The sequence below is a fragment of the Crinia signifera genome, chromosome 1 (genome assembly GCF_055691185.1).
Source record: "Crinia signifera chromosome 1, ASM5569118v1, whole genome shotgun sequence".
Classification (NCBI taxonomy): Eukaryota; Metazoa; Chordata; class Amphibia; order Anura; family Myobatrachidae; genus Crinia; species Crinia signifera.
The window spans coordinates 230,443,651-230,471,211 of record NC_139217.1 but is presented as its reverse complement, the minus strand read 5'-3'; the positions used below and the strand labels follow the sequence as shown (position 1 = coordinate 230,471,211).

At 41.2% G+C, this 27,561-nt stretch overlaps 1 protein-coding gene across 2 annotated transcripts in view; it reads left to right on the top strand.

The window, feature by feature from the left end:
• The window catches only part of CRTC1 (CREB regulated transcription coactivator 1), a 158,001-nt gene that overhangs the window by 113,620 nt on the left and 16,820 nt on the right, over positions 1-27,561 (top strand). The window contains exons 9-12 of one of the 2 annotated variants that reach the window (XM_083179396.1): positions 3,181-3,326; positions 5,985-6,224; positions 18,342-18,443; positions 26,508-26,588. In XM_083179396.1, the coding sequence (XP_083035522.1) occupies positions 3,181-3,326; positions 5,985-6,224; positions 18,342-18,443; positions 26,508-26,588 (569 nt within the window). The remainder of the gene's footprint in view (positions 1-3,180; positions 3,327-5,984; positions 6,225-18,341; positions 18,444-26,507; positions 26,589-27,561) is intronic. The other variant, XM_083179397.1, reaches the window with a different exon arrangement.

Here is a 27,561-nt window from a genome sequence, read left to right as displayed (position 1 = left end):
CTGAACTAACAGATGGTGAATATCCTCTGTGTATGGAGACTGAAAAGCTAGTCCGCAGGGTAGGCTTAAGAGGGTTGGGGTGCAATAATGTCCTTTAATCCTTAAAGTCCATCCAGCAGAACCATGTGTCTCTGAATACTTCATATTTGTCATCTGCAGAAGACAAAATATCCTCCATTCCATATAGAAACCTTATCAGGATGACCAAATTTGCAGCATTATTCAGATGGCATAGCAAAGATTTTTTTTTATAGAGAGAGGGAGAGGTCCAGAGGAAAGGTGGAACAGCCAATACGGTGGGTCAGTAGGGACCGGTTCCCCCATGATGATTGCAGAAAGTTTAAAAACCTCATACCAAAGTGGAAGTATGCGGGAGCATTGCCATCATATGTGGAATGGATTACCATGAGCCCCAGAGCACCACCAGCAAATATTGGGAACCCTGGTGTCCATCTGAGAGAGAGCATCTGGGCACCTGTGCCAGTGAGATAGTCCTTTATATTGGGTCTCCCTAGCCCCAATACTAAGGGAACAAGCATGTGCTAAATTGAAGATTTTAACCCTGTTGGTTTCTCCAACCTCCTCACCCAGGTTTTAGTTGGACTTTTATCTTCCAAAAGAAGATTATACATTAAAGAGATAATGTGGGAGGGTACCTGCTTGCACAGAGGAGATCGAAAGGTGTTAGTCGTATGGAGTGTGCTACAAGATCCGAGGGATTTGAGATACTGACGGACTTGCAGGTATCGCCAATATGCCCCACCAGGCAAGTTCCACTTGGTCTGAATATCCTCAAAGGAAGAAATTTTTCCTCCACTCACCAGCTGTTTAACTCGAAAGAGGCCCCTATCCAACCAACAGCCAAAAGCTCGAAGGTCTAACCCAGGAGGGAAGCGATTATGTGCCAAAAAGGGTACATACGGGTAGGACCTAGACGAGATAGAAGGTGACTTCTTAAGAGAACAAAATGCACATGGGCACTGGGAAAGAGCTGAAGGTTTATACAGTTTTGTGACCGGTCATTGGAGGTTTATGAGCTGTTGAATCAAGAGAGAATCCGGTTTCCCACAGAGGGCTTTAAATCCACTATCCTGACCACCAGGTCCCTCACCATTTGGAAAAGTCATTGGCTCATTCCCTGTCCATCGGATACAAATTACCATGAGGTTGAGGGTCAGGCTTCCAACAATCGGCCACTCCCTCGGTTGGTACACAGGATCACACACTGCCGAATCAATTGGACTCTATCCAACATTTGGGACTATCATAGTGTGGGCATGGGTTCATTCCCCCACGTGAGATCTAGCCATTTAGCCAATTTATTGGTACAATTTTGTTTTTATGTGTTTGTATGTCAATTGTATTTTTTACATATATTGATTCATGTCATTATGCACAAATGTGCATTTTAAGTGTTCAATGAGCATTAATTTTTAAATTAAAAAATATCAATTTTAAGTGGTATTCACTCATCATTAAATAAGAGCACTGCTAATTCTTTGTGTACACACTTTTATATTTTGCAAAAGGTTTTCAATCTGGCCTACTATTTGCTTTTTTTAATGAAGGAACCCAATTGGATGCACTTCCCCCTCAATACACATTTATGCACCTCCCAAATTGTGAGTTTCAAAACATCAGGGGTCACGTTACATTCAATGTATTCCTCGATGGCCCCATACAATAGGGGTTACTAAGTGGAGATTTGTTAAAACACCAAGATAGATTATGGGGGGCAGGGGTTCCCAGGGACAGATAGAGTATAATTGGGGTGTGGTCTGACCTATAAAGGCATCTCGTACTTGTTGGAGATGTCTATGGTCTAATAATTAGTCTATTCTAGAATAGGACTGGTGGGGGTGTGAGAAGTGGGTGTCCTTGTCTATGGGGTGGAGGACATTCCAAGCGTCGGACAGCTGGTGAGTGTGGAGTAGTCATCTTACCTTACGAGTTGTGCACTCAGGGTGGGAGGAACTGGATGAAAGATCTAGGCTGGGGGTCTAGGGTCCAATTCAAGTCACCTCCGACCACCAGGACCCCCTCCTGAAGAGAAGAAATTTTATCAAACACCGTCTCAAGAAAGTTTGCTTGACCCTCGTTGGGGGCGTAAATATTGACAGTGGTGAAAACTTGGTTAGACAAAGTGCATTTAATAAGTACACCGCCCCTCCTCCAACCTATGGACCACTTTTATCAGACACAGGCATATGTTTGGCAAAGAGAATTGCCACTCCCTTAGATTTGGATTGTATATAGTTGCAATAAATGGGCGTGGGGAAAAAATGGTTGCTGAGTCGGGGAGCCGCGTCTGAGAGCCGAAAGGGAGTCTCTTGAATTAAAACGATATCCGCTCTCTCGGCACGGAAAGAGCGGAGGGCCTAGGCTCGTTTTTATGGTACATTTAACCCTTTAGTGTTGATTGATAATATTCTCAGAGACAGCCATAGGAAGGGTGATGGGTGAAAAAGAAGAAAAGGAGGAGACTGGAGCTAGGGAAGAACATAGAAAAGAGAAAAAGGTAGTGAAGGAGGAAGAAAAAACAACAACAATCATATCAAGAATCACAATACAATTCAAAATACAAACAAACCCAATGTGAGCATGAAAAAAACGCATCCAGGCAAAAAAAGGGACAACCAGAGTACCCATGTCACGGAAAAATAATTACGGCATGAGGGCACAATAGCTGGTATGGGTAGATGGCTGGGGTGAGTAGAAGAGAAAGGCAGGCTAAGGCAAGGATAAAGAAGTACTGTATTATGATGTCTTCTATTGTCTGTACATGAAACTCAGCTTTTCCTATGTCGTTAAAGACTGCATGTTTGGGACAGGTTGACGTGACTTAATATCTTTTAGTGTGTATGCAGTACATGGCTTGCCTGGGAATTCAAATCAAATAGTTTATAGATGATATTGTCTAGTGCAGGGATAGCCAACTCCAGTCCTCGAGTTCACATTTTCCATACCACCTAGCTGGTGGACAGATTCATTCATTACTCACTAACACATTATTAAAGATCCACAGGTGAAGCTAATTACTTTACTTGATTCTGTGAGGAGATCTGGAAATCATTAACTGTTGGTAGCTCCCGAAGACTGGAGTTGGCTTCCTCTGGTCTAGTGTGTACTCCACTTTAGAATGCTTGCCTTTAACGGTCTTACCATTTATCTATGTTGTAGGAATGACAACAACTCAAGGAACAGTCACAGGGTCATCACAGCATCAGCAACCCAATGTAAGTCCACTGTCACTAAATTCCGATTCAAGAAGGCAACAGTCTCAGCAGATGTCCCCAACTTTATCTCCTCTCTCACCTATAACTCAGGTATGTGTGTGCAGCTTATGGTTAAGGTAATAAAAAATTTTTACCTTTTTGGTAACGTTCTCTAATTAATTATTTCTCGTCATTGTCTTAAAAACCATATTAGACACACCGTACAAACTTAATGAAAGGTTAGATTTTTAATTGCAGTAGGATAATGAAATTGTATTTATAAATGCAAATGTGTTAATAGTTACTATCAGATGATCTCATATTGATTGAATTCTATTTTGGATTTATTTGTTTAGAGTGAATTTGAACTTGTTCGAAGGGCACTAAAAGTGTTTGCCATGTGTAATAGAATAAGGCAAATTATTTTCATTACAAAGTTAATATATTTAATTGAGCATTCAATGTGGCCAATTCAATTGTGGCTTGCACCCCAATACTGGTGGTCCATACTAATGGGCATATATTGTAACTATTCACTTGTTGCTCAATCAGGCACCCATTGGTATTTAACACCTATGTCCCATTGAGGGTTTGCCTGCTCAAAGTGGCTAGGTAAACACGTCTAGAGCTTGATTAGGCACCAAATTTTACAGGTTTTTTTCACACACCTCCAGAGCCTGCAAGAAAAACTGTTGTGGCTATTGGGCCTTTGATCAGAGAATAAATTGATTAATTCCGATAGACAACCATTCCTATAGATGCCCAGCATGGGGTGTGTGCCACAATTTAATCGGCTCCTAGAAGTGCTATGGAAATGTGATCTTACACTTTTGTGTGAATGAAAAGTGCTTCTGTTGCTTGAGCAGAATGCACCATCTTCTCCACTCACAGGTATTGGGGAGGTGGAGCCATGACAAAATATTTTAAATTATGTCATTGGGGAATGTGCTGATTGGGCAGATGTCATATGCAAATCCATTAACAGCTGTTTGTATTTCAGCCAATGGCTGGTCCTTTAAAGCTCTTGTGAGCCATACGATAACATCACTTCTATTTCAATTGTTATATAGGAAAAAACTAAATTTGAAAGTACAGTAGATAGCCAGTCAAATATTTGTGGTATGGTCTTTGGAAAGGCAGCACATAAAACACTTTGATTAGTTGCTGAACTTAAAACTCATGCTTGAGTGACATATGTACACATTGGAACACTTTGTTGTCATACGTGTAATGCTGCTAGATTCCATTTCAGCAGGCTAACACAATACTTGTCTTGGTTTACTTTAAAAATATCAACTCACCCACCCACCTTCGCTGCTACCTTTCTCCTTCTGCCTTTCTCCTTCTGCCTGTTCTTATCTTGTCCACCTTCAATCACTCCCTTTGATCTTGCATTTTCCCCTCTACCTTCAAGCATGCCCTTATCTCCACCATTTTCTTAAGAAAAAATATATGTATACCCTTGAACCCTAACACATTCTCCAACTTTTTACACATCTCTCCACCTTTCTTTTGCCTCCAAACTCCTTGTTCAAATTGTCTACAACTGTCTTTCTGCCTTTTAATGGCCACTACTCTGCTTATTCTCCTTGAACTCTTTGCTGCTTTTGACACCAGGAATAACGTTTTACTCCTACAAAGATTTTACTCCATTGGTCTGTCATACTGCCCTCTCCATGCTGTCCTCTTTCCTCTCTGACCGCTCTTTTTGTCTCCTCTCATGACTCCATCAATCGTACATCCCCTAAATGTAGGTGTCCTCCCAAGGTCTGTTCTTAGACCTATCTCTATCTAAATTTCCTCTTTAGATGAGCTCTTTGGATTTCCAGTATCATCTCTATGCTTATGATACTCAAATCTACCTTTCCTCCGCTGACCTATCCCAGCGCTTTCTTAAACTTAGCTTATCTAAGACTGGTCAAATCATCATCTTCTTATCCTCCCACTTGACCTCCTCTCCCATAATTTTACTGTCTATTGTTGGCACAACGATCTCCTTTAGCACCCATGTACGCTTTATTGGAGTTCTCCTTGATTCCTCCCTCTCCTTCAAACCACACATTGAGGGGTAGATTTATTATAGCGGCGCTAGTGAGGCGAAGCAGGAGGAGAGCGACAAGATCTACTAACGCCTTGCCCGCTGAAGCGGGGGAGCGCTAACTCCCCCTCCAGGGATGCATCCTCCAGCTGACAGTGCATCAGTTAACACTGACGCGCTGTCTGCTTCTTCCCGGCCGGCTGGACTGCGCATGTGCAGGATCTCCCTACTCCCGCGAAGTTGATAGCTACAGGCGGCGGAACGGTCAGCGATGCTGACCGTTCATAAATTAGGTATCACTGTTGAGCGCTGTACTTAAAACAGTACATGCGCTACATTGCCGCCACCGTTACAGCACCCGGACAGCGGGTCTAATAGATAAGGGGAAGCGATATCCCCTGCATTAGCGCACAGGGATAGCGCAAATACCCCACACCGCCGGGTCATAAATCTACCCCTCAGTACCCCTCCCAATCCTCTTTCCATCTCCTAAATATTTCCAGGACTAGACCCCTTCACATCCTAGATGCTAAGACCCTCATGCACTCACTGGTCATCTCCAGACTGGACTAAGAAAATAAATGAGTGGCATGGAGCTCGCAACTGCTCCCCCCCATGCTTGATACTGCTGTCTGGTTGTTTTACTGTGTACCATTTCTTCTTTCAAACTGAAAATGTGACTGTTCTTTTCAAAGTAGTGTTAATTCTTCTTGTATGGATTTATTTCTTAGGCTGTAGCAATGGATGCTATGTCTCTGGAGCAGCAGCTACCACCATACACTTTTTTTACACAAGCAACTTCACAGCCGCAAGCACAAAGTGGCCTGTCTCAAAATTCCTCATTAATGCAAAGTTCTGGTTTACACAGAGGAGGACAACTCCCTCCCCTAACTGTCACTATATCAACTACAGTCCCTCAGTCTCCTCCAGGAATTCAGACTCCTTCATCACTGGCTATAGATATCAATGCGGTAAGTGTATTGAAGAATGTTTGTGGGACCTTAAAAAAAACTACTACATGATCTCTTTTTTTGTATGTACAGTTGTCAGTTTTTCAGGTAATTCTTTAATGATATCTAAGGCTGTGTTTTCATAATGTAATAAATAAAATGATACAGGTACTATTTTTTCCATAGCTTTTACCTAGATAATTCAGTTGAGCTGTAGTCACAGATTTACTGACATTCTTAACTTCTAACTATTGCATTAATAATTGCTATCACTGAACAGGTTCAGTACTCATCTATATGATCTTTTACCCCTGTATTGTGTAATTCTTACACCTCTTATTAATGCTTTTTGGTTAAAAATATACAGCTTGAGGATGACACCTTGCCAAAGTCCCATTTTCTGTCTATATATTGAAAATTAATTGAAAACATTACCTTTTCCATAATGCTATTCAGGGATGTTCCTGACTTTCCATTGCATTATGGATAATTGTGTCTGCCACCTTTACAAGCCACTGTATTTAATAGCCTCAAGCTAGTGATGGTCTTCTAACATTAAAGCACCCACTATATTTCGCTGTTTGTTACAGAGTCGGACTTACAAGGCACAGATGGGATTTAAAGTAATTATTACTGAAAATAGGGACAAATGCTAATGTGTGAGGTCATATATATTAGTTCCAAACACAAGATATGTCAGTGCTACAATTGCAGTGACAAGTGTGACATGCACTCAAAGTATAACCCTGTAGTAACAATGATTTTGCAAATCCTGGTATTTGTATCTTGCAAGTCAATGTACAAATTATGTTGAAGCTCATAAGTATTTTATACACACATAAATTAGGCAGCAGATAAAAATACTACTTAATGTCTGCTGCAATTGTTTTAACCTTATTTTGGTGTTGGGTGGTAAGAATTCTATAATGGCGATGTCATTCATTTTGTTGGTGGAAAAATTTGGTAGTGTCTGTCGCACATCGTGTAATTGTAAGTACAGTACTTGAGTGTTAGTCATTATTAAAGTTTATTATAATGGTTAGGATTTCTATTCTCCCCCCGAAACGTTTCCAACATTTCTTGTTAAAAATAGTTTTCTTTATTAGGCAATTTATTGCAGATTTTAAGCTTTCAGGCATTTGCAGAATGAAATCCGATTGTGTGGTAATGACACAGACTGTACTGCAGCTAATATTGCACCAATATACGTTTTTCAAAGTTACTTGCAATTTTTGAGCTTTTAGTACACATTAAAGGGGATATTCAATCTTCAGGTCACGGCAGGCGAGCTTGCTCGCCCGTCGTGACCCAGTCCCGTTCTCGGTCAGCTCGACCGAGAACACGCAGGCGGGATTCAATGTCCCGCCTGCCGGGGAGCGAAAAGGGGGCGTGGCCGCGAGTTGTGGCCGGGAAGTGACGAGATGCAGCTGGCAGCTCATCACTTCCCGGCTGTTCTCAGCAGAACGAGCCCGACAGCTAGAGATGTCTGGCTCGTTCTGCCAGGAAATCCTGTTCAATGCTGTCGGGGAAGACAGCATTGAATAGGGCCCGTCGAGCATCTCCCCCACGGGAGATGGTCGACGGAGATTGAATATCCCCCTTACAATCACAATCAGTATACGTTATTCCATACAACATAAACATGATTTCTCTGTCATCTATCCTGGTGACACAGCTAACCATGGGATGTAGGAGGGTCCGCAGGAGCAAGTTACCTATGCTAACTTCTTTGAGAGGCAGGCTCCTCCCTTCTGCATCCCAGCATTCCTCAGTTCATTTTAGGTGCCCACTGGAGTGCAGGCTGCAGCCGTTTTTTTAGAGTAGCTAGGGTTTTTTTTTTTTTTATTAATATTCTCTTAGTTACAGGCTACAGTGTGAAACTTCCAGAGGAAGTTTCTTTACACTGACAGTGCAGCAGAAGCTGACAGAAGCGCGTCCTGTCAGCACTCTGCCCTCTCTGCACAGCGCTTTGATCTCCACTAAAGGAGGTTCCCTGGGGTGCGTCCTGAGCCAGCTCCCTGCTTAGGAGGGGGATCATGGGTGACGGACCCCCCGCTATGGCGCCGCCATTTTAATGGGCTTAGGCAGAAATCCATTGGAGTTGATGCCTATTACAGGAGTCCAGTAAGTGGTAAGGAAGGAAGAAAGGAGAAACACTTGGTAGGAGCGGCTGAAAGTGGGAGGGCGCCAAAACAACTTCCCTCCCCACTGAAGCAGAGACTTGGTCTCTTCCTGCACTCTATTCTGGCGCCCTTTTCTCTCCACACTGTGCGGAGCTGAAGGATGATTTTACACTGCAGAACTTGAGTGAAAAGTTTCTTCTGGGCAGCGCTTTCCCTGGTGACCACTGAGGGTCCATTGCAGCAGCGCAGACAGATAAGTACTCTGTATATTATTCTGAAAGGGATCAGTATGAAATCCCTATGGTCGAAATGCCGACGCCGCAGGGGGGCCGCAGCGCTCGCTACGCTTGGCACACTATTTTATTTTCCCACTATGGGTGTCGTGGACACCCATAGAGGGACAAAGTGCCGGCATTCCGGCGTCGGTATTTTGACCACATCCCTTCTGTAGACGCCTGACATTTTGCACTGTGTGTTATCATGACAGAAAGGTGTAGTGCTGCTGCTCTTGAAGAGGGAGCGTCTGCCATGTTAATTAACTGCAGGTTTTGCGGAGATAAATTAACTGTTGAACAGATGTATCAGGGGTATTTGTGCCCTGCATGTGAGTATGTTCCAAGCCCAGAGGTCTGAGCAGCCTGAACTTGCATGGGCGGCAGCCTTGGGGAGATTTATGACTGCCTTGGTGCAGCTTTGAATAGGCAGAGAGATGAGCTAGTTACATCTACTACTCATCCCAACCCTCTGTGGGCTCTTTTACCCCCTTTCAGGGGGACCCTGCTTTACTACAGGTTATGCAGGACACGGCTCAGAGTGTCCATAAAATGAATACTTTTATGGAGCATTTTTCCAGGGTCCCTGAGGTAGTCTCTCCTAGGCACCCTTTATCCACACCTCCCCTTTATAATTTACACTCTGAGGGTGAATGTGCTGAGGATATGTTTTGGGACCAGAGGGAAGAATTTGACTTTTCTGTCCCTGGTATTGAAGATTTGATATTGGCAATTAAACAGAAATTAAATCTCTCAGATGATGATAAGGTACCGTGTTAGGGTGTGTTTAAGAAACAACGCAGGGATGCAGTTACTTTCCCCGCGCATGAGGGAATGAAAGCACTACTTGAGGATGCATGGAAGATGCCAGATAAAAGGTTTCTTATGCCTAAGAGATTTGCCAACATGTATCCCATGCCGGAGGAGCATGTAAAATTGTGGGAAAAGATTCCTCTTGTGGATGCACCTGTTGCTACAGTAGTTTGTCTAAGACCACTGCTCTAACTGTACAAGGGGGTGCTGCTTTCAAAGACCCCAAGGATAAAAAGATTAAAGGCTGTCTGAAAGCTGTGTTTGAGGGGGGTTGGCTTTACTTTGCGCCAGGTTATTGCATCAGCTTGGGTATCCAAGGCCATGATGAGGTGTGCATATACCTTGTGTGCTCAGCTTCAGCCTGATATGGAAGCCTTTGCTTTAGAAGAAAAGTTAACGTATGTGGCGGAATATGTTTGTGAGGCTGGTGAAGAAGGCGCTAAAGTGGCAAGAGCTCTCTGGCTTAAAGCTTGGGAAGCTGATAGCGAGTCTAAGTCTCTAGAAGCGTCGCCTTTTAAGGGAGGACTTCTTTCTGGGCCAGAACTTGATTCCCTTATTAAACAAGCCACGAGGGGAATGAGCACTTTCCTCCCCATCTACAAAGCACGCAGTTTCAAGATTTGGAGCCTTAAGGTCATGCTTTTGCTCCTCCTTTCGGGGGGAGCGTCCAATAGAGGACAACCAGGTAGAGGGAAATATCCCTCTGGCAAAGGAAGGGTGCCAAGATCCCGTTTTGGTGCCTTTGCAAGGAAACAATCTACCAAAAGTGAGGATTAGTCCTCCACATGAAGGGGCGGAGACTCCCCATTCTGGGATCAGAGTATTCTGGAATCAGAGGGATTGGTATGTGTGGGCTCTTTCCAACCGGACCCTTGGGTTCACTCTGTCACCTCCCAGGGTTACAGGATCAATCTCAAGGGAGTCCCTTCTAAGAGATTTCTCCCAACACCCTTGCCACAAGAAGCTTGCTTGCGAAAAGCCCTCTTGGGGGCGGCAACATCGCTTCTCGAGAAGGGAGTTGTGATCCCGGTGCCTCAGGGGGAAAGGAAGAAGGGATTTTATTCATTCTTTTCTTGGTCCCAAAGCCAGACGGTCATTCATTTCATATCCTAAACCTGAAGTCGTTAAACCTCCATCTGTGGGTGGATCACTTCAGGGTGGAATCTCTACGGTTGGTTCTCTAAAGCATAGAATTCTAGCATCAGTGGACATACAGGATGTTTATCTACACATGCCTATTTGGAACATCAGTCTTTGCTGCATTTCGCAATAGGCACAACTCATCTTCAGTTTCAGGCCCTACCCTTCGGGCTGGCCACTGTCATGGCAGCGGCTCTCAGGTTGAAAAGGATTGTAATTTTTCTGTACTTGGACGATCTCTTGTTCAAAGCAAACTCGGCAGAGGAGTTGCAGTAACATCTAACAGTTGCAAGACAGTTTCTTCTAGACCATGGGCCTTATTCTAGTTCAATCTTTCTGACAAAATCCTTCTTAGATGGACAAAACCATGTGCACTGCAGGGGGGGGGGGGGGGGGGGGCAGATGTAAAATGTGCAGAGATAATTAGATTTGATTGAGTTTTTTTGTTTCTGTGCAGGGTAAATACTGGCTGCTTTATTTTTACACTGCAATATAGATCTCACTTTAAAGTAAAGCCCCACCCTAATCTAACTCTCTCTGCACAAGTAACATCTGCCCCACCTGCAGTGCACATGGTTTTGTCCATCTAAGAAGGAATTTGTCAGAAAGAGTGAACTAGAATAACCCCCCATGGGTGGATGTTAAATCTTGTAAAGTCTCATTTGACACCTACCCAGAGGCTTCAGTTTTTGGGTGTGATTCTAGATACACATTTACATTGTGTTTCCTTCCGGAATCAAAGACCATGGACATCCGCCGGTTGGTGCTGGCAATTCTTCAGTTGCCAAATCTTTCAATATCACAGAGTTTGAAGCTGCTGGGCAAGCTGGTGGCAACCTTCGAGACCCTACAGTATGCAAAGTTTCACTCGAGGCCCTTTTAATGAAACATCCATTCCAGTTGGTCAGGGAATTTATTTATTTACAGTTTCTTATATAGCGCAGCAGATGCCGTTGCATTTTACAATGGTAGACAGTGATAAAACAAACTGGGTAAAGACAGACAGACTTGGAGGTTAGGGGGCCCTGCTGCCAGCTTACAATCTATAGGGATATAGAAGGGAAACACAAGGACAGGCATCAGTAATAGCATAGCAGTCCCACCAAGTTACAAGTCCAGAAGGGATGCTATATAATACATAAGTGCCTCAGAGGGTTATGCGTGTAGAAGTTAAATATGATAGGATTGCCTGAAGAGGTGAGTTTTCAGGGAACACTTGAAAGTTTGGAGGCTAGTGGAGAGTCTTATTGTGCGTGGAAGGGCATTCCATAGGATGGGAGCCGCCCGATGAAAGTCCTGTAATAGTGAATGGGGGCTAGTGATCCATGCAGAGGAGAGATGCAGATCATGTGCCGAGTGGAGTCGTCGAGATGGGAGATATTTTGTAATAAGTAAAGAGATATAAGCTGGTGCAGTATGGTTAGTACCTAGCTTTATATGCAAGTAGAAGTGTTTTATGTTGAATACGGTAAGATACAGGCAACCAATGAAGGGACTGGCAGAGCGGATCAGCAGATGAGCATCTTGCATGGGAGATCAGCCTAGCAGCAGCATTTAAAATGGATTGCAGTGGCGAGTGTCTGTTCTTGGAAAGACCAGTTAGGAGACTATTGCAATAATCAATGCGGGATATAATGAGTGCATGGATAAGAGATTTAGTAGTGTCTTGTGTAAGATAGGGTTGTATTTTGGATATGTTTTTTAGATGCATGTAACATGATTTGGAGACAGATTGAATGTGGGGAAGAAAGAAGAGTCAAGGATGACCCCTAAGCAATGAGCTTGTGGGGTAGGTTGGATTGTTGAGTTGTCAACAGCGATGGAGATGTCAGGATCTTAACTGTTCTTAGTTGGCGGGAATATAAGTATTTCCATTTTGGAAATATTAAGTTTGAGTTGGCGAGAAGATATCCAAGATGAGATGGCAGAGAGACATTCAGAGACTTGGCCCAAAACCACTGGTGACAACTCTGGGGATGATAGATTTGAGTATCATCCGCATATAAGTGATACTGAAATCCAAAAGAGCTGATTACTTTGCCAAGAGAGGAAGTATAGATTGAGAAAAGCAGAGGACCTAAGACTGAGCCTTGCGGAACTCCCGACTGACAGAGGTAATGAAGAGGAAGATAGGTAAGATGTGAATTTTTTTTATACTACACCAAATACCGCTTTATTAATCAATGGAAATATAGGAGAACAAATAGTCTTAACTAGAGGCACAAGATAGGTATGTCCACTATCCCCTTTACTTTTTAATTTGTTCCTTGATCCTATGCTTCGGGTATTACAGAATTGGTCATTATTCCGAGGGATTAAATTGGGTAATGAATTGAAATTATCGGCTTTTGCAGACGACATTTTGTTATTTATATCATCCCTTAGACAAACTAGGCCTTTGAAAAAGATCCCTCCTTGGATTGAAACGCGTTGGCGTGAACAGGAGGACGTGGTGACATATATACCTCTGTTTTTAACAGACTTTCAAGTACCTGCCGTACTGTTTCCAACCCACCCGCGGGAAGTGCGCGGACTCCATCTCCAGTCTGAAAGCCGGCACCACGGCTACAGTAATTGGCGCAGAGTCAGTTTGTTTTATCTCACTGCTGACCAGCAAAGGAGACGCGGTGCTCAAGGATAGTTTTGTGGATTAACCCTGCCTATACCAATTACTTTTCCCATGGGACGGATTGTTTCTCTTTCAATCAGTACTGGACATCATCTTTTTTTTTTGTCAGTGAACTTTTTTATTTATACAACTATTTTTTTTAGATATAAGAATATATATATATATATTTTTTTAATACAATAACATTTGCAATAATTGCACCAACACCGGACTATGCCTCTTCTAAACAACTAACCCTAAGTGCCTGTACTACATATTTTATCCCCACCCTTTTCTGAATTCTACTATTTTTTTCCGGCTGATTGAAACGGAAAATTATTTCAGGCTGCTGGGGGAAAGGCACGCTAGACTAAAACTTACACATCCCACTACTTTGCACAGGGTTAAGGATAAAATTACTCTTTTCTTTAATAAAAGGTAGAAAGTGAAGTTTAATCAGTTACTAGTTTCAAGAACTAGACTTATGACTGTATATAGTGTGGTCAATCCATTAACCTGCAATATAACACTAGTGCTAGTCTAAACTCTTTAAGGTTTCTGCAAATTCAGGCTGAAATGTGGCCATGACGTCTGAGATACTGTAGGAGGTGCCATTGCAGTTGAAATTCAGCAGCAAATTGCTCTGTTTTTTTTTACAGAAAATGTCTTGTTTGTAAAGCAAGACTGTACTGATCAATTTTAACACCTGTATTTCTGTCTCTGAGTCTGTATTCATAGTGATACAATGTAGCAGCCAAAGCTTTTTTCTATTTCAAGTTCTGTTCCAGACTCAGGGGCAGATTTATTAATCTTGGAGAAGAGATAAACTGGAGATAAAGTGGAGAAAAGGTAAAAGGAGATAAAGCACCAGTCAATCAGCTGTGTTTGAAAAAGACAGTTGGGAGTTGATTGGCTGTGCTTTATCTCCTTTTACCTTTTCTCCGCTTTATCTCCAGTTTATCTCTTCTCCAAGCTTAATAAATCTGCCCCTCAGTTACAGACAACATGCAAGTGACATATGAAATACATCTGTGTCCTAGTCATTGTATTGCAAATAAGACAAATTTCTGGCAAAAAAAAAAAATGCATGGTGTTAGAGTTGATGGGACCTTACAACTCACTCACCCCAGGCAACTCGTGCTGCATGGTGTATTAAGGCTAGATGTATGAGTTTTCATATTGATAATTGTGGGGAGAGTTTGATTTACTTACGACCTATCCAGTGCGGACTCTCTGTTGTTCAAATACTAGCGTTTGTCTGTGGCTTTTCTTGTTTGGATTCCATTATTGCTCAGGCAACCTCTATCTGATGTCACATTTAGATAATATATATACCTCCGTTTCTTCCCAGGTCACAAAACTTTACCATACTTTACCAGCTAGTTAGCAGGTAAAACTAGAACGGGATCACCAAGGAAGGAATGTGATAGCCTGTGAGATGCAGTCATTGGCTAGATCCAGGCAGTTTGGCTCCTTGTGGTCTTTCTTTCTTCATTGTCTAAAAGTCAAAACCATGTCCTTGCCTTTTTTAAATTACTGCTTTGAAAATGATAGATAGACTCATTGGGATCTCGCTGGCTACCAATTTTCCTCATTGTGAGGTAAAAATTCAAACAAACACCTTTTTTGGTCACATATACATTTATTTTATTGAGTTACCGGTTTATGAAGCACAATGACCCATCAAATAGAAAATTAAATTGTGCATTCACATACGACTACCTTTACACTACAGCCCAAATTTTGGGTTTTACTTGAAAACTGACTTTTCTTTATCAAATGAGTTGCAAAATGAATAGAACATATAATCAATACCTTGGCAAAGTTAGAAATTATGCAGCAATTATAGCATTGCAGACCTTTGGCATTCTAGTTGTTAATTTGTTGAGGTAATAAGAAGAAATTTTACCCCACACTTCCCACAAGTTAGTTTGGCTAGGTGGGCACTTCTTGCGTACCATACGTTCAAGCTGCTTCTAAAACAGCTCAGTAGGGTTGAGATCTGGTGACTGCAGTGGCCACTCCATTACTGACAGAATACTAGCTGCCTGCTTCTTCCCTAAATAGTTCCTTCATAATTTGGAGGTGTGCTTTGGGTCATGTCCTGTTGGAGTAGGACATTTTCTCGAATCAAGGGCTGTCCACAGGGTATGGCATGGCATTGCAAAATGGAATCATAGCCTTCCTTAGAGACTCTAATGTACTTGTCCTCTTTCTCAGTTGTGCATCAGAGCCTTCCACTTCTCTTTCTACTCTGGTTATGCAGTAGTGCACACCATTGTAGGAAATGTTCAGTTTCTTGGCAACTTCTCGCATGGAATAGCCTTCATTTCAAAGAACAAGCATAGACTGGTGAGTTTCACATGAAAGTTCTCTTTTTCTGGCCATTTTGAGAGAATAATCAAACCCACAAAGGTGATGTTCCATATACTCAGCTCACTCAAATGGAGTTTTGTAGCTTCTCTAACAAGGGTTTTCTAATCCTTCTTTAGTCTTCTAACGCGATTAGCAAACACAATGTACCATTAAAATACTGGAGTGATGGATGCTGGAAATGGGCCTCTATATAGATATTAATTTAAAAAACAGACGTTTTCATCTAGTGTAGTCATTTACCACATTAACAATGTACAGAGTGTATTTATGATTGATTTAATGTGATCTTCATTGACAAAAAGAATGCTATATTTTCAAAAATAAGGACATTTCTAAGTGGCCCCAAACCTTTGAACTGTAGTGTGTGTGTGTGTGTGTGTGTGTGTGTGTGTGTGTGTGTGTGTCTATTTAGCAGCTGAAACTTTTTTTAAATGAGGGTTTCAAGAATGGTTGACATTTTAAAGCTTCTCTCAGAGAGAATGATGCCATGATTAATACATTTGACATAGATTGGTTGATTTTTGGGCATGATTTTAATCCATTCCTGACTGTGTGCCATCATTGCTGTTACACAAATAATCTAATCGCCAAATTAGTGTTGCCTTGAATCCCAAAATACAAATCTTTTCACAGCAAGAAATGATTGTGCTATATTGTAATCATTTACTTACAGTAGGTGCTTTAAAAGAATAGCTTAATTTAGGATATAGGCTTAAAACTTAATAAACTAAATTATATAAAATGTAGGATCAGCATAAATGTAGAAAATAATTTTAAAAAGAATGGTGGCTGGGGCAGGTCATTTAGTATTAAGAAAAACTTTGAATCAGTATACATCTCCCAAGTGACTTTTTTTCCCCCTCTTGAGATAAAGGGCAGAGTCCTATTACTACAGTTTATTATCATCAGCCGGGCTTTCTTATTAGCTCTGATGCTGGAACTCGTTGTGGATTTTAAGGCAAGTCAAATGAAATCTCTGATAGGTCAACATTTTTTACCGAAATAGCTGCAGGAAAAACATATACCCATGGCTTTTGGCAAACCCCAGGTGGTTTCACGCACATTGGGATCATTTGAAAGCATGAAATGAACTATAAATTGGATTTCCCGAATTGACCATCTGGCTCTTATCGCGATACCTTTTTGTTTGTTACCACGGCTGATGGGATACCCCTCTCCAAAGTATTTTTACATTTTGCATAATGTAATGTGTATTTTGAGTGCACAATATTGGAGAAACATGCACAAATATAAAAAGAAAATTCCTTTGTCATGGTGCCTATCAACGTCACTGCAGCATGTAAATCTATTTGTCAAAACATTTTGTAGAATGTCTTCAAGTAGACTTGTTGGATAAAACAACCTTTTGGATAGTTCATGGAAAGCTTCCACCACTGAGGAGCATTTTATTTTCATATAGAAGCAGATAATTCAGTAGTGTGTACACTGAAAATCTGGTGTGATCAAGACTGCTTCAATTATTAGAAAACTGGATTGTGTGTGTATAGGCTTTACAGATTTTTTATTTGATAATTTTACATTTGCAAAATAAAAATGGAAACTTTTATAGTAAGGCCTGGGATTAATTTACCCACGCTAAATTACTGCAGGTGAAAAGTAGAGATCGTCACAGATTTTAATGGCAGGGGCTATGCAGTTGTACTCCCCTTTTTTGCTCCATAGCCCTGTTAATGCTCATTAATGTAGCATGTTAACAGGGTTGTGCAACCCGATAACCTGTTAGTTATCTGGAATCTTTTTTTCTCCTTTGATAAAGCCATTTTGGCATGGTGAAACGTGTCAGTGGTTTCCACCCCAGAGTGTTCCTGGACAAACTTTGGTTCTATTCCATCTTTTACTTAGACTGATCCGGACCAGCCCCAGACGTTTTCAGCACCAGTGCTTGCACCCCAGTAACGGGAGTTTACAACCATCTGCCTCCAGCACCGCCAAGCTATTCTCCATGGTGGACTGGATTCCATCTGGACTAGCCTAATATACCTAATAGGAGGCAAACAGGAGTGCGGGACTGCATGCCCATTCTTGGTGGATTGTAATTAACATCTTATTTACAGATCAAGCACTTAATACCAGGGGCATAATAGGAACGGACAGTACCTTTATTTCCACCAGGAACTGTTTAGGACCTTTGCCTAACATATGCATAATGTAGTTCTTTATTCATTTAAACACCATTGGTCAGTGTTATGTGTTTTAATAAAATGTATTTTTTATATGTAAAATCAGTCCAGTTGTTTTATAGGGAATATACGATTTAATTAGTTAAACTTTTTGGGATTGACTATCCCATCTATAGCAGCTGGTGGGGCAGTCCCTGTCAAAGCACCGCTATCACCCCCCAGGGGGTCTCGAGTAGTCTTTGCTCAACCCGAAAACCTGCTAGTTATCTGGATTTATTTATTTTTTTACCCACTGGGGCAGGTGAAAAAATAATCTGGTCACTCATTGCTTTGGGGTTAATAGGATAGTCGCATGGGATTACTGAATCATGGCCTTAGTATGTTCAGTTTTTTTTTTTTTTTTTTTTTTATGTGCGATATAACACCCATGTGCTCTATAATACATTAATATACTGGTTTAATAATATCAATGAGCATATCTTTAACACTTATTTATGTACTGTAGCAAACAATGACCCATTACACCCATTTTATTAGGTTTCTATTAGGTCACCCACAATTGTTTTTATGTGCATAATTGGTTGTCACGAGAATGGGCATTCCCAGAGGACATCTGTAAAAACTTTAAATCTGCCAGTGGAATTTAATTCTGTGTTGTTCTGTAGGCCTCTCTCCAACAGTACCGCAGTAATGCTGGGTCTCCAGCCAACCAGTCTCCCACTTCTCCTGTCTCCAATCAAGGCTTCTCTCCAGGCAGCTCCCCTCAAGTAAGGCAATCTGTGCCTTGATTTTGTTGTAGGCTTTCAGTCTTACCATTGCTGCCCCATGGTCTATCATTGTATTCATTGTGTGCTCCATGATACTCTGATGTCTCATTGTGTTGCGTGGTATCATAATTAGCTCGTGAGTTCTGTAGACAGTGTTGTAGTTAATGTTATGAATGGTCTTCAAGCAGTCCTTTGGGAGAGCTATTCAAATTATGATTTCAAAGAGTTAGAAAAAAATCTATATTCTCGGATTCTTCTGTGCACAAAGTTTAGATCTAGAAATAAGAAACAAATTTGATAATACATTGTTACAACTGTATTATCAAGAAATGATTTAACTGTGGCCCAGGGTGTATTAGTGTGGTATACTGTTCAATTCAGTATGTTTAACTAGTAATAAACTATTTTTTATGTCAACTAATCGATTTATTGTGAACTACTTTTGTTGTTTGGGATTTTTTTGTGTTTTTAAGTTTATATATTACATTTCACTTATTTACAGCCAAAGTCAAAATTACAGTACTTGTAAGGTACAGCTAATAATAGAGGATGAATATGTGGCTCATCAATACAAGTGGGGTATTCAATGAGCTCTTATTAGCTGGTTGCTCTTTTCTGTCTCATGTGTCATTTATTTAGAAATATAAGTTGTCTGCATAGTTGCTTTGTAGGTGACTGAGAAACTGCAGTCCAAATAAAGCATTCCATTGTGTATACCACATTACCAGCAGTACAGGCCAAAATAATTGGTATGAAGCATCTTTTTAAGTCACTGTACATAGTTTATTATATATGTGCACCGCAGCTAGCAAACCACTGGAACAGCAGTTTTTTTGTCTGGTACCTACGTTTGTGGTGTTCAAATGTTACTGTACCTTGTACAGATTGTGTTTTTGGCTAGTATAGTAATTTAAAGGGTATTTCATCTTTTTCAATTGGAAATCTTAAAAAGTAATCCCAATAATCTGAACCATGTATAAACTGTGGGATATTCTTGCTTTTGACATTTCTGAAATGGTTATGGTATAAAAGATAATGTCTAGGTCCACGAATGGTCGACACCTAAGAATGGTCCATATAACCTAGGTCAACATTGACAGGCTGATAGTGTTCCCGCTAGGCTGTTTTAGCGGGGCGCTGCACCCTGCCCGATTTTTAAAGGGCAGAATGCGCCCTGCCCTTCTAGCAGAGCCCGCTTAAGCTGCCTGCCCGCCGGAATGCACCGGTGAAGCCCAGCGCTGCCATAGATTGCGGTGCACAGCGCTTTCCCGGCATCTCGGGGACGTAGTTACGGCCGGGCACGCCCCCTTCAGTGTCGCGGCGGCCCAGGCATGCCCCCATTTGTGACGCGGCAGCCCGGGCATGCCCCCATTTGTGACGCGGCTACCCGGGCATGCCCCCTTTAGTGACGTTGGCGTGCCCAGTCCGCCCCTCCAGCGCCCTGCCCCGTTTGGTTCCTAGAAGGAACACCAGGTTGACATAAGCTTTAGTTGACATCCATAAGCTCGAAATGTGTTTCTCAATTTTTTTGTGCCTATGTCAACGTGGACACCGTATGCGGGTTCAGCGCCTCCTCGCATGAAAAACCCATATCGACTTAGGGTATGTTGGTCATTCTTAGGTGCTGACCTAGTCACTGCCAACCATTAGTCGTGGACTTAGTCACTGTCGAGTTAGACCAGGCATGTCCAAACTATGGCCCTCCAGCTGTTGTGAAACTACAAGTCCCATCATGCCTTGCCACAGTTTTGCTACTAGGGAATGCTAAAGCTGTGGCAAGGCATGCTGGGATGTGTAGTTTCACAACTGGAGGGCCACAGTCTGGACAAGCCTGCCCTAGACATTGTCGACCCAGGGGCCGCATAACCTCTGAAATAGCATCTTCCACAAAGGTGACACTGATCACTTTTTGTTACTTTTCCTTTGTTTTTGCTATGGTTTTCTCAATTTAGTGTGTTATTTTGTTTAAATGTACATAGTGTTCACAGATTTTTTTTTTAGGGCAGGGCGCTGACCACCGGGCAAGGCACTTTTTTCAATCGTGAGGGCACATTTTATATTACAAATTTAGGTACTTGTTTACTAGAACGGCGCTCAGTACGCTTTTAGCGTACTGGGCTATTCCTCATAGTGAAATCACATCGGATCACACAGCGTGTATGGTGCCGTGCCATGTGATGTCCATATTAAATGCACAGGAGTGCTTATACAATGAAATATCACATGGGATCATAGGGCACCATACACAGGGTGCGATCCGATGCGATGGGATCGACGGGCACCATAGACAGGATGCAATATTTCATTGTATAAGCACCCATGCAATGATATGTGATGGGTGCTTACTATGATATATGATTGTTTTGCGTCACCACCACTATCGACGACACCCTGAAGTGCATCCTTTTCATACCCCACTATCCACGTCGGCATGGAGTTGATTTTATAACGTGTGGCGAGCGCAGCAAGCCATGCAGATTACTTTCCATGTATTCTGCGGGGCTCGCCGCGCTTCAGGCTCGGCTCGCTGCACTCGTCACACTTTATAAAACTCCACGCCGACCTGGATAGTGGGGGTATGAAAAGGTCGAAGGACGTGTTCCGCCACCCCGCGCGGGGCTCGGTGTGCTCGCCACGATTCGGGGTGGCGTGGATAGTGGTGGTGTTTTAGGAACACATTCACACCTGCAATATCATACAGCTGACACAGTAATGACGACATGTGTAACGAATAACTGTAATTTACTTAAATAAATAGAATGAAAAAGCATAATGAATTAATCACAGTAATTACAATAAATAATGATATAACAATTAATCAACTTTAAACATTCCAACATTATTTACTAAAAATCATGAAAGCAAACATATTAAACAGTCAATCATCTTTAGGGAGGAGCGTAAGTGCTCTAAGTATGCTTTGAATTGGGTTATCACCACCCAATGTCTTTCTTCACATAAACTCCTGCAAATAGGATTGGAGCCGGTGGCGTGCTGTGCCTATTTGGCGCTTATTGCGCCATTTGCATGCGCCCCAAAGTCTCTCCACATTCTGGGTATGAACCTTTGTGACCGGGTCAATGAAATTAAACCTATGGTTTACTTGAAAATGCTCATAACCATCCACTTCCAGCTGTTCAGTGCTGTAAGCCCTCCAGCAGTCTGTAAAAATAGTGGTGCCTGGCTCAATATTGTCAATTATAGCCGCCATCAAAGTGGTGGCATCACGTCTGGGCACCATGGTGAGGAAACACTGTCCAGTTTGGCGAAAAATTCCCCCCAAAATCCAGTGCTGTGGTAACATACGGCAGACATTACTCTTACGCTTGACAAACAAGCTCTCACGATGTGCCCTGGACTGCCGATATGCCTCTGTGGCTGCGCCATGAGGTCCATGGTGCAAGTCTCATGCATCCATCTGTTATACAGGACCACTGTCTTCTTCGATATCTCCAGCTGTGTCCGACAGTAGTCGATGGATGTGAGCTCCTGGGCCCAGGAATATATGAAGTGCACCAAGGTGACAAAGGATAAGCGGCACCCTGGAAACCAGTGGGCCGCTCTGAGGCTCACCTTGAGACATGGCACCGCCACATACACTCCTTCACTGACAGCCACATAGCGTGCCCATTAGCACAAATCTGCATCAGTGGAAGGAGATCATGCTTTTGGAAGAAGTGGATAGCCTCCTCCTCCGTCTGAGGCAAGCTGAACCTATTCATAGATACAGCCACTTCACCGGCAGCTCTGAGGGATGCTTCCAATCCTGTCATAAAATCACCTCAGAATGATTGATAGGATCTGACAGGGGGTGGGAATAACTGGGAACGGGAGCGGTACTGAAATCGCATTGCATGCATCACATGACACTATAACGCGGTGGGAGGCAGCGTAAGGTCGCACAGTGCCACGCACAAAAAGGGCAGGGTGCATTTTGAGATTTCAAAAATGGGCAGGATGCGGCACCCTGCAAAATAAGCTTAGAGGGAACACTAGTACTTATGAATAGTATTTTTGTTTCAGAGAATTTAACAAGCCGCAGATAAAGCATATCAATGCATAGCTTGGGTCTCTCTGATCAAACTTTTATTTGCCTTTTTTACTCTTTCTAAATTGTGCTACCTTTTATATTAATTTATATTTTTTACAGCTTTATTCCATTGTACTACTGTTTCCTCAATTTTACTGGCCATACATCTTCAGATTTATTATCCGATCTGGCTGGTTTGAACAAAAACCTGGTAATGGATGAGAGCAAATGACAGTTGACCATTTGCTGGAAATGCTGGAAAATTGACAAAACCGGTCATTCAGATATGACCAGGTTTTTGTTCCAACCTGCCAGATCCGACAATAAATCTGTAGATGTATGGCAAATGTATCAGTGGTAAAAGTGGTTACCGAATAGATTTACCGCACTTTCGATTCAATTCAGTGTGCAGTGAATAGTGCTGGGGTGGAGCTCCCGGACATATTCTAATCAGAGCGTTGATAAGTCCGGCTAGTGGATTTCTGCTCGCAGCCCTCCTGGAGTGCGAGCAAATATCTGAAAAAGGGCGGCACAAACAGCATCGCGAGGGGGGGGCAATTAAGTCTGAAAATTACTGTTTTTGCAACTACTGTACACACCTATGAGGACTGTCATCATTCTGTCTTTGCAGTGCATTTATTGTCATTTGCAAATAGAATAGTTTATACATATATGTATATTCAATGATGAGATTGGTCTGGAGTAATGAGCACCCAGGTCACATATAAAGATCAGACCCTGAATAGACTACATTTTTGCATGCAGAAAGAAGGTCTATTTGCTTATATTTTCCTGATTATATGGACATTCTTTTGGATTGCAAATAATAAAGAAATGTGTGTAATGGGAAGTTCTAGAGTACACTCTTTACATGTACATGTGCATAACTATGGTACAGTTAATGCTGTGTACACACTGTCAGGTAAAAATGTCTCTGAGAACAGATACTTTGGGCTGGATTTAATGCCATCTGAGTTCTGTGGCCAAACTCGGACATTAAAAAAAAAAAGCAAACACAAGGCCAGCATCACGAGTTCGGACGGCATCTCGCACTGTCTCCGAACTCTTTACATCTGGCCCCTTTGTCTGACTTGCTGAAAAACCATAAGCTATCTTAAACATACATTGTGAGATATTTTCCATGTGAACAAACTGGGGAATTGTTGGGCAGATGCAGTCAATTTATTAAATTTTTCTGACATTCTGGATGATTTCAGCATATTACTCTGTACCTTTTTAACTAATTATACCTGTGGTTCCCAACCCCAAACTTCAAGGACCCCCAACAGTTCTCAGTAATGCAATAGAATTTGTAAGAATCAACTGTGGATCTTTAAAAATGTCAACCAGTAATGAATATACTTGTGCACCAACTGGGAAATCTGTACAACATGCACTACTTGGTGGCCCATTATATAGAACAGAGTTCATTCACTCCCAGTTGCAAGACAAGAGCATAAATGGAGTATATGTCGCAGTCAGAGACCAGTATTCAATGCTCCAGATTCACCGTTTTTTTCAGGCTAATCGGGTTGTTTTTACTCCTTGCGGTGAATTTTTTTCACTGAAAATATGATTCACCCTATTCAATGTTCACTGTTCGCCGAAAGCGAACAGTGAATGCCGGCCAGTCCTCCGTTTCATGCTCTCTGCAATTCACTGATGTATTTCAATGGGGTTTTCACTGGGATTCCCGAGAGTGTATTCAATGCTCAAATGGAGAACTGCATTTTCCATTGATTCTCCGTTTTACATTTTGTCATCATTTTTAGGTGAACTGGAATTTGACCTTTAAAATAAAGCGTTTTGGTTTTTTTTTTGGTGTCAAAAAATCTGATTTATATATATATATATATATATATATATATATATATATATATATATATATATATATATATATATATATATAAAAGTGGATTAAGGTGGATCCAATCAGCGCTAATTTGTGGTTAGCTAGCACCAGTCAGAAACAAAGTATATGAGCACCCTTTAAAATAGACACTAAAAGTTCCAAGTTTGAACTGCAGCTTCCTCCAAAGTAATTCCTGGGACTCACAGGAACAAGCGACAATCTGTACAAAAAGAAACACAGGAGGAGCGCTCCATAGTGTAAAACCAGATATGATTTAATAGATATAAAATATCCACGGTACAGTCAATCAGTACTCGTACCGTTTTAAAAACAGCAGTGGGCTGGTTACCACATGATGTATATATAACAAGCCAGGCAAGCCTCCTACCACCATCCGGGGCAACTGCAGCACGACACGGAACCTCACCGAACACTCTGTGAGGGAAGCGGTGTACCGACAGGCTGGAGAGGATCAGATGCGGCAGGGGATTCCCGACAGACACAGAGCTCGCCGTCACCAAGGCCCTTTTCTTGCACATATTTAGTGCCAGTTACATATGGATTGCATATGGATATACTACGATACTACAAGACTGCTTTAAAATTAGATTTATATAGTATTGAATATATAATGCAGCTGTAACTTAGATTATGCCAGTTTTTAAAATTTTCTGGTTGGTTTCTATTTAAGAGCAAATAAGTAAGTGGGCTTCCAATCACTCAGTTACTGTGAGTTTTCATACAGATTCAAAAAGTTTGAGGAGTGGAACACAGAGTGCAGCATGGGAAAAAGTAGTATTGTCAATATAAGGTTTATATAAGAACCATTCTGAATGACATATACCATACTGTAGCTACAATATTTGTTTTCAGAATTTATTGTATGTAAGTGTTATTGCTGTTGCACTATGCACAGGTGATTAAAAAAATATTTGCCCACCCCCAAACTAATGGAAGCACATTTTAGCTGTCAGTTGTCACTCCAATTGGGCACCCATTACTTTTTAAGCTTACATATAGATGCCGTTTAGCCACAAATAACCTGGTTAGTGCACCCAACCTCCTATTTGGTCACCTGTACTATAAACTTTTCACACTGTTTTTCTCACCGCCTTAAGAAGAACATAAGAATGTCAGTTATACAGCTAATGGGTACCTGAATTTGCAACAATTGAATTGCTCCATCTTGCACTCTGTAGTAATAGCCTCGGGGGGGGGGGGGGGTCCCTTTTGTATGAACACTGTACTTGAACAAATTGTGTGACTTTCTTCTTGCAAAGGACTGTTAAGATCAAAAACTAAAACAAATTGTCTAAGTATATGTTTAATTTGTTTCCATGTGTTTTTGTTGTTCCATTATGTGCTGTTGAACAGGACGTGACAATTTTTATTTCTAGGTTGCATTATGTAACTCATACTTTGTCCTTCATAAATTAACCTGATTTAAGATGTTTACTGTATTTTTTTTTTTTTTTTTTATAAATTCACTATGGTTTGTATATTACATTTTTAAGGTATGAACAAAGAGGCCACTGCACAAATCTGGAATAAATGTTGAACAGATGTTTGCTCATAATTTTGCTTCAATCCACTTGACTATCAAACATCAGTAGAATGAACAAAGAAAACTTTCTTAAGCTTCTATGTTTGCATGGGCACAGGACATGTGATTGGTAGCTTGCCCCATACATGTGATCTTTGGTTAGAGTGTAACTTAGATTTTAGTGTAAGAGCATTTGCTTACCGTGTTATCTAGTTCTCAACTGCCACATCACTCTGCCAGAAGTGAATCTTGATTTCTTACTGTAGGATTAGCAAGTGTTTGCCTTTGCATTACAGAGTTTTATTAAGGCATTCAATTACTGTCTTTGATTGTGAAATGCAACCCTTCCTCTTCTGAATCCATATCCGTTTTTCTGCTAAATGGATTGGATTCTGAATAAAGAGACAGACAAAAACCATCTAATATTTGTCTGTTACTCTTTCTTCTGGAAAAGGCAATAACGCAGCAGGTGGTATTGACAATGACAACTATGTATGCCACTTATTAAAAGGAAATCGTTGCTCCTGTAAACTGAGTAGTCTCTTTGGAACTCTACTTTAATATATGTTTTGTTTCTGCACACAATAATTATTTTAAATTATTCTTTTTTTCTTTTTTTCTACATTTATTTCTCTTCAGCATTCAATTTTAGGCAGCGTTTTTGGAGACTATTATGACCAACAGATGACTGCACGCCAGACTAATGCTTTGTCTCACCAGGTATATTGGAATAAATATATATATGTTTGTTAAAAACCAAAATCAAAGCTGTCATTTTGGAGTGAAATTCAATTCATACATTTGTGTCTTATTGCTAAGCAACAACATGTTACACCCTGGCCCTACATGAAATATGGCATCAATTGCACAATAACTTGTAATCCTAGTGTAATGCAGTCTTTAAAAACTTTACATTATATATTCGTAAGTGATTGGTTTTCTGAGTTTTACTGGTTAAAAAAATGCTGCACTTCAGCGCATACCACAGCTTTTTCAGCAATCATGTAATAAAGATTATATAAGAGACCAGCTGAAATACAAAGTAGGATAATTTTGCTTCTCAAATTACTTCAAGTTTATTCAGTTAACCTTCTTGGTTACCAATATCCACTCTGGAAAATATTGTGGACTACAATAAATTTTATATAGAACTTCCTTATATACTACATGCTTCCTTTATGAAAAAATGATGCGTTGGAAAATGACCACCAATTCGGTACGAGGGAATGCTTTTTAATTATTTTCCATAAAGGACTTGTATCGTTAATTTTCCTATGTATCTTAATTATTAAGTAGATTCAACAAGAAAACTAATAGAATGGTATTATTATTTTTTTGGGACCATAATAGATGAAAGCTCTTTCCATTTTGGGGCTGTATGCCAATTATAATAAGTATAATGTTAACTTTTATTTCCACTAAAGATTTTCCAGTCTTTTTGCCATTTGGTAAATGTTTTTACGAAGGGAAGTGTTGCACCATAGTTATCTATTCCACAGTATTGGAATTCTTTCTGATGCTTAGGTTATTTTAGTTAAAGTGGCTGTTCATTTTGGGCAACCTTTTTACTTTTGTTTTTTTATTTAAGACCTACAGTGCCTTGAAAAAGTATTCAAACCCCTCCCCCCCCCCCTCTCTCTGCTTTTTACCTGTAAAACCTTTTTTTACAACCTGTAAAAAAATATATATTTTT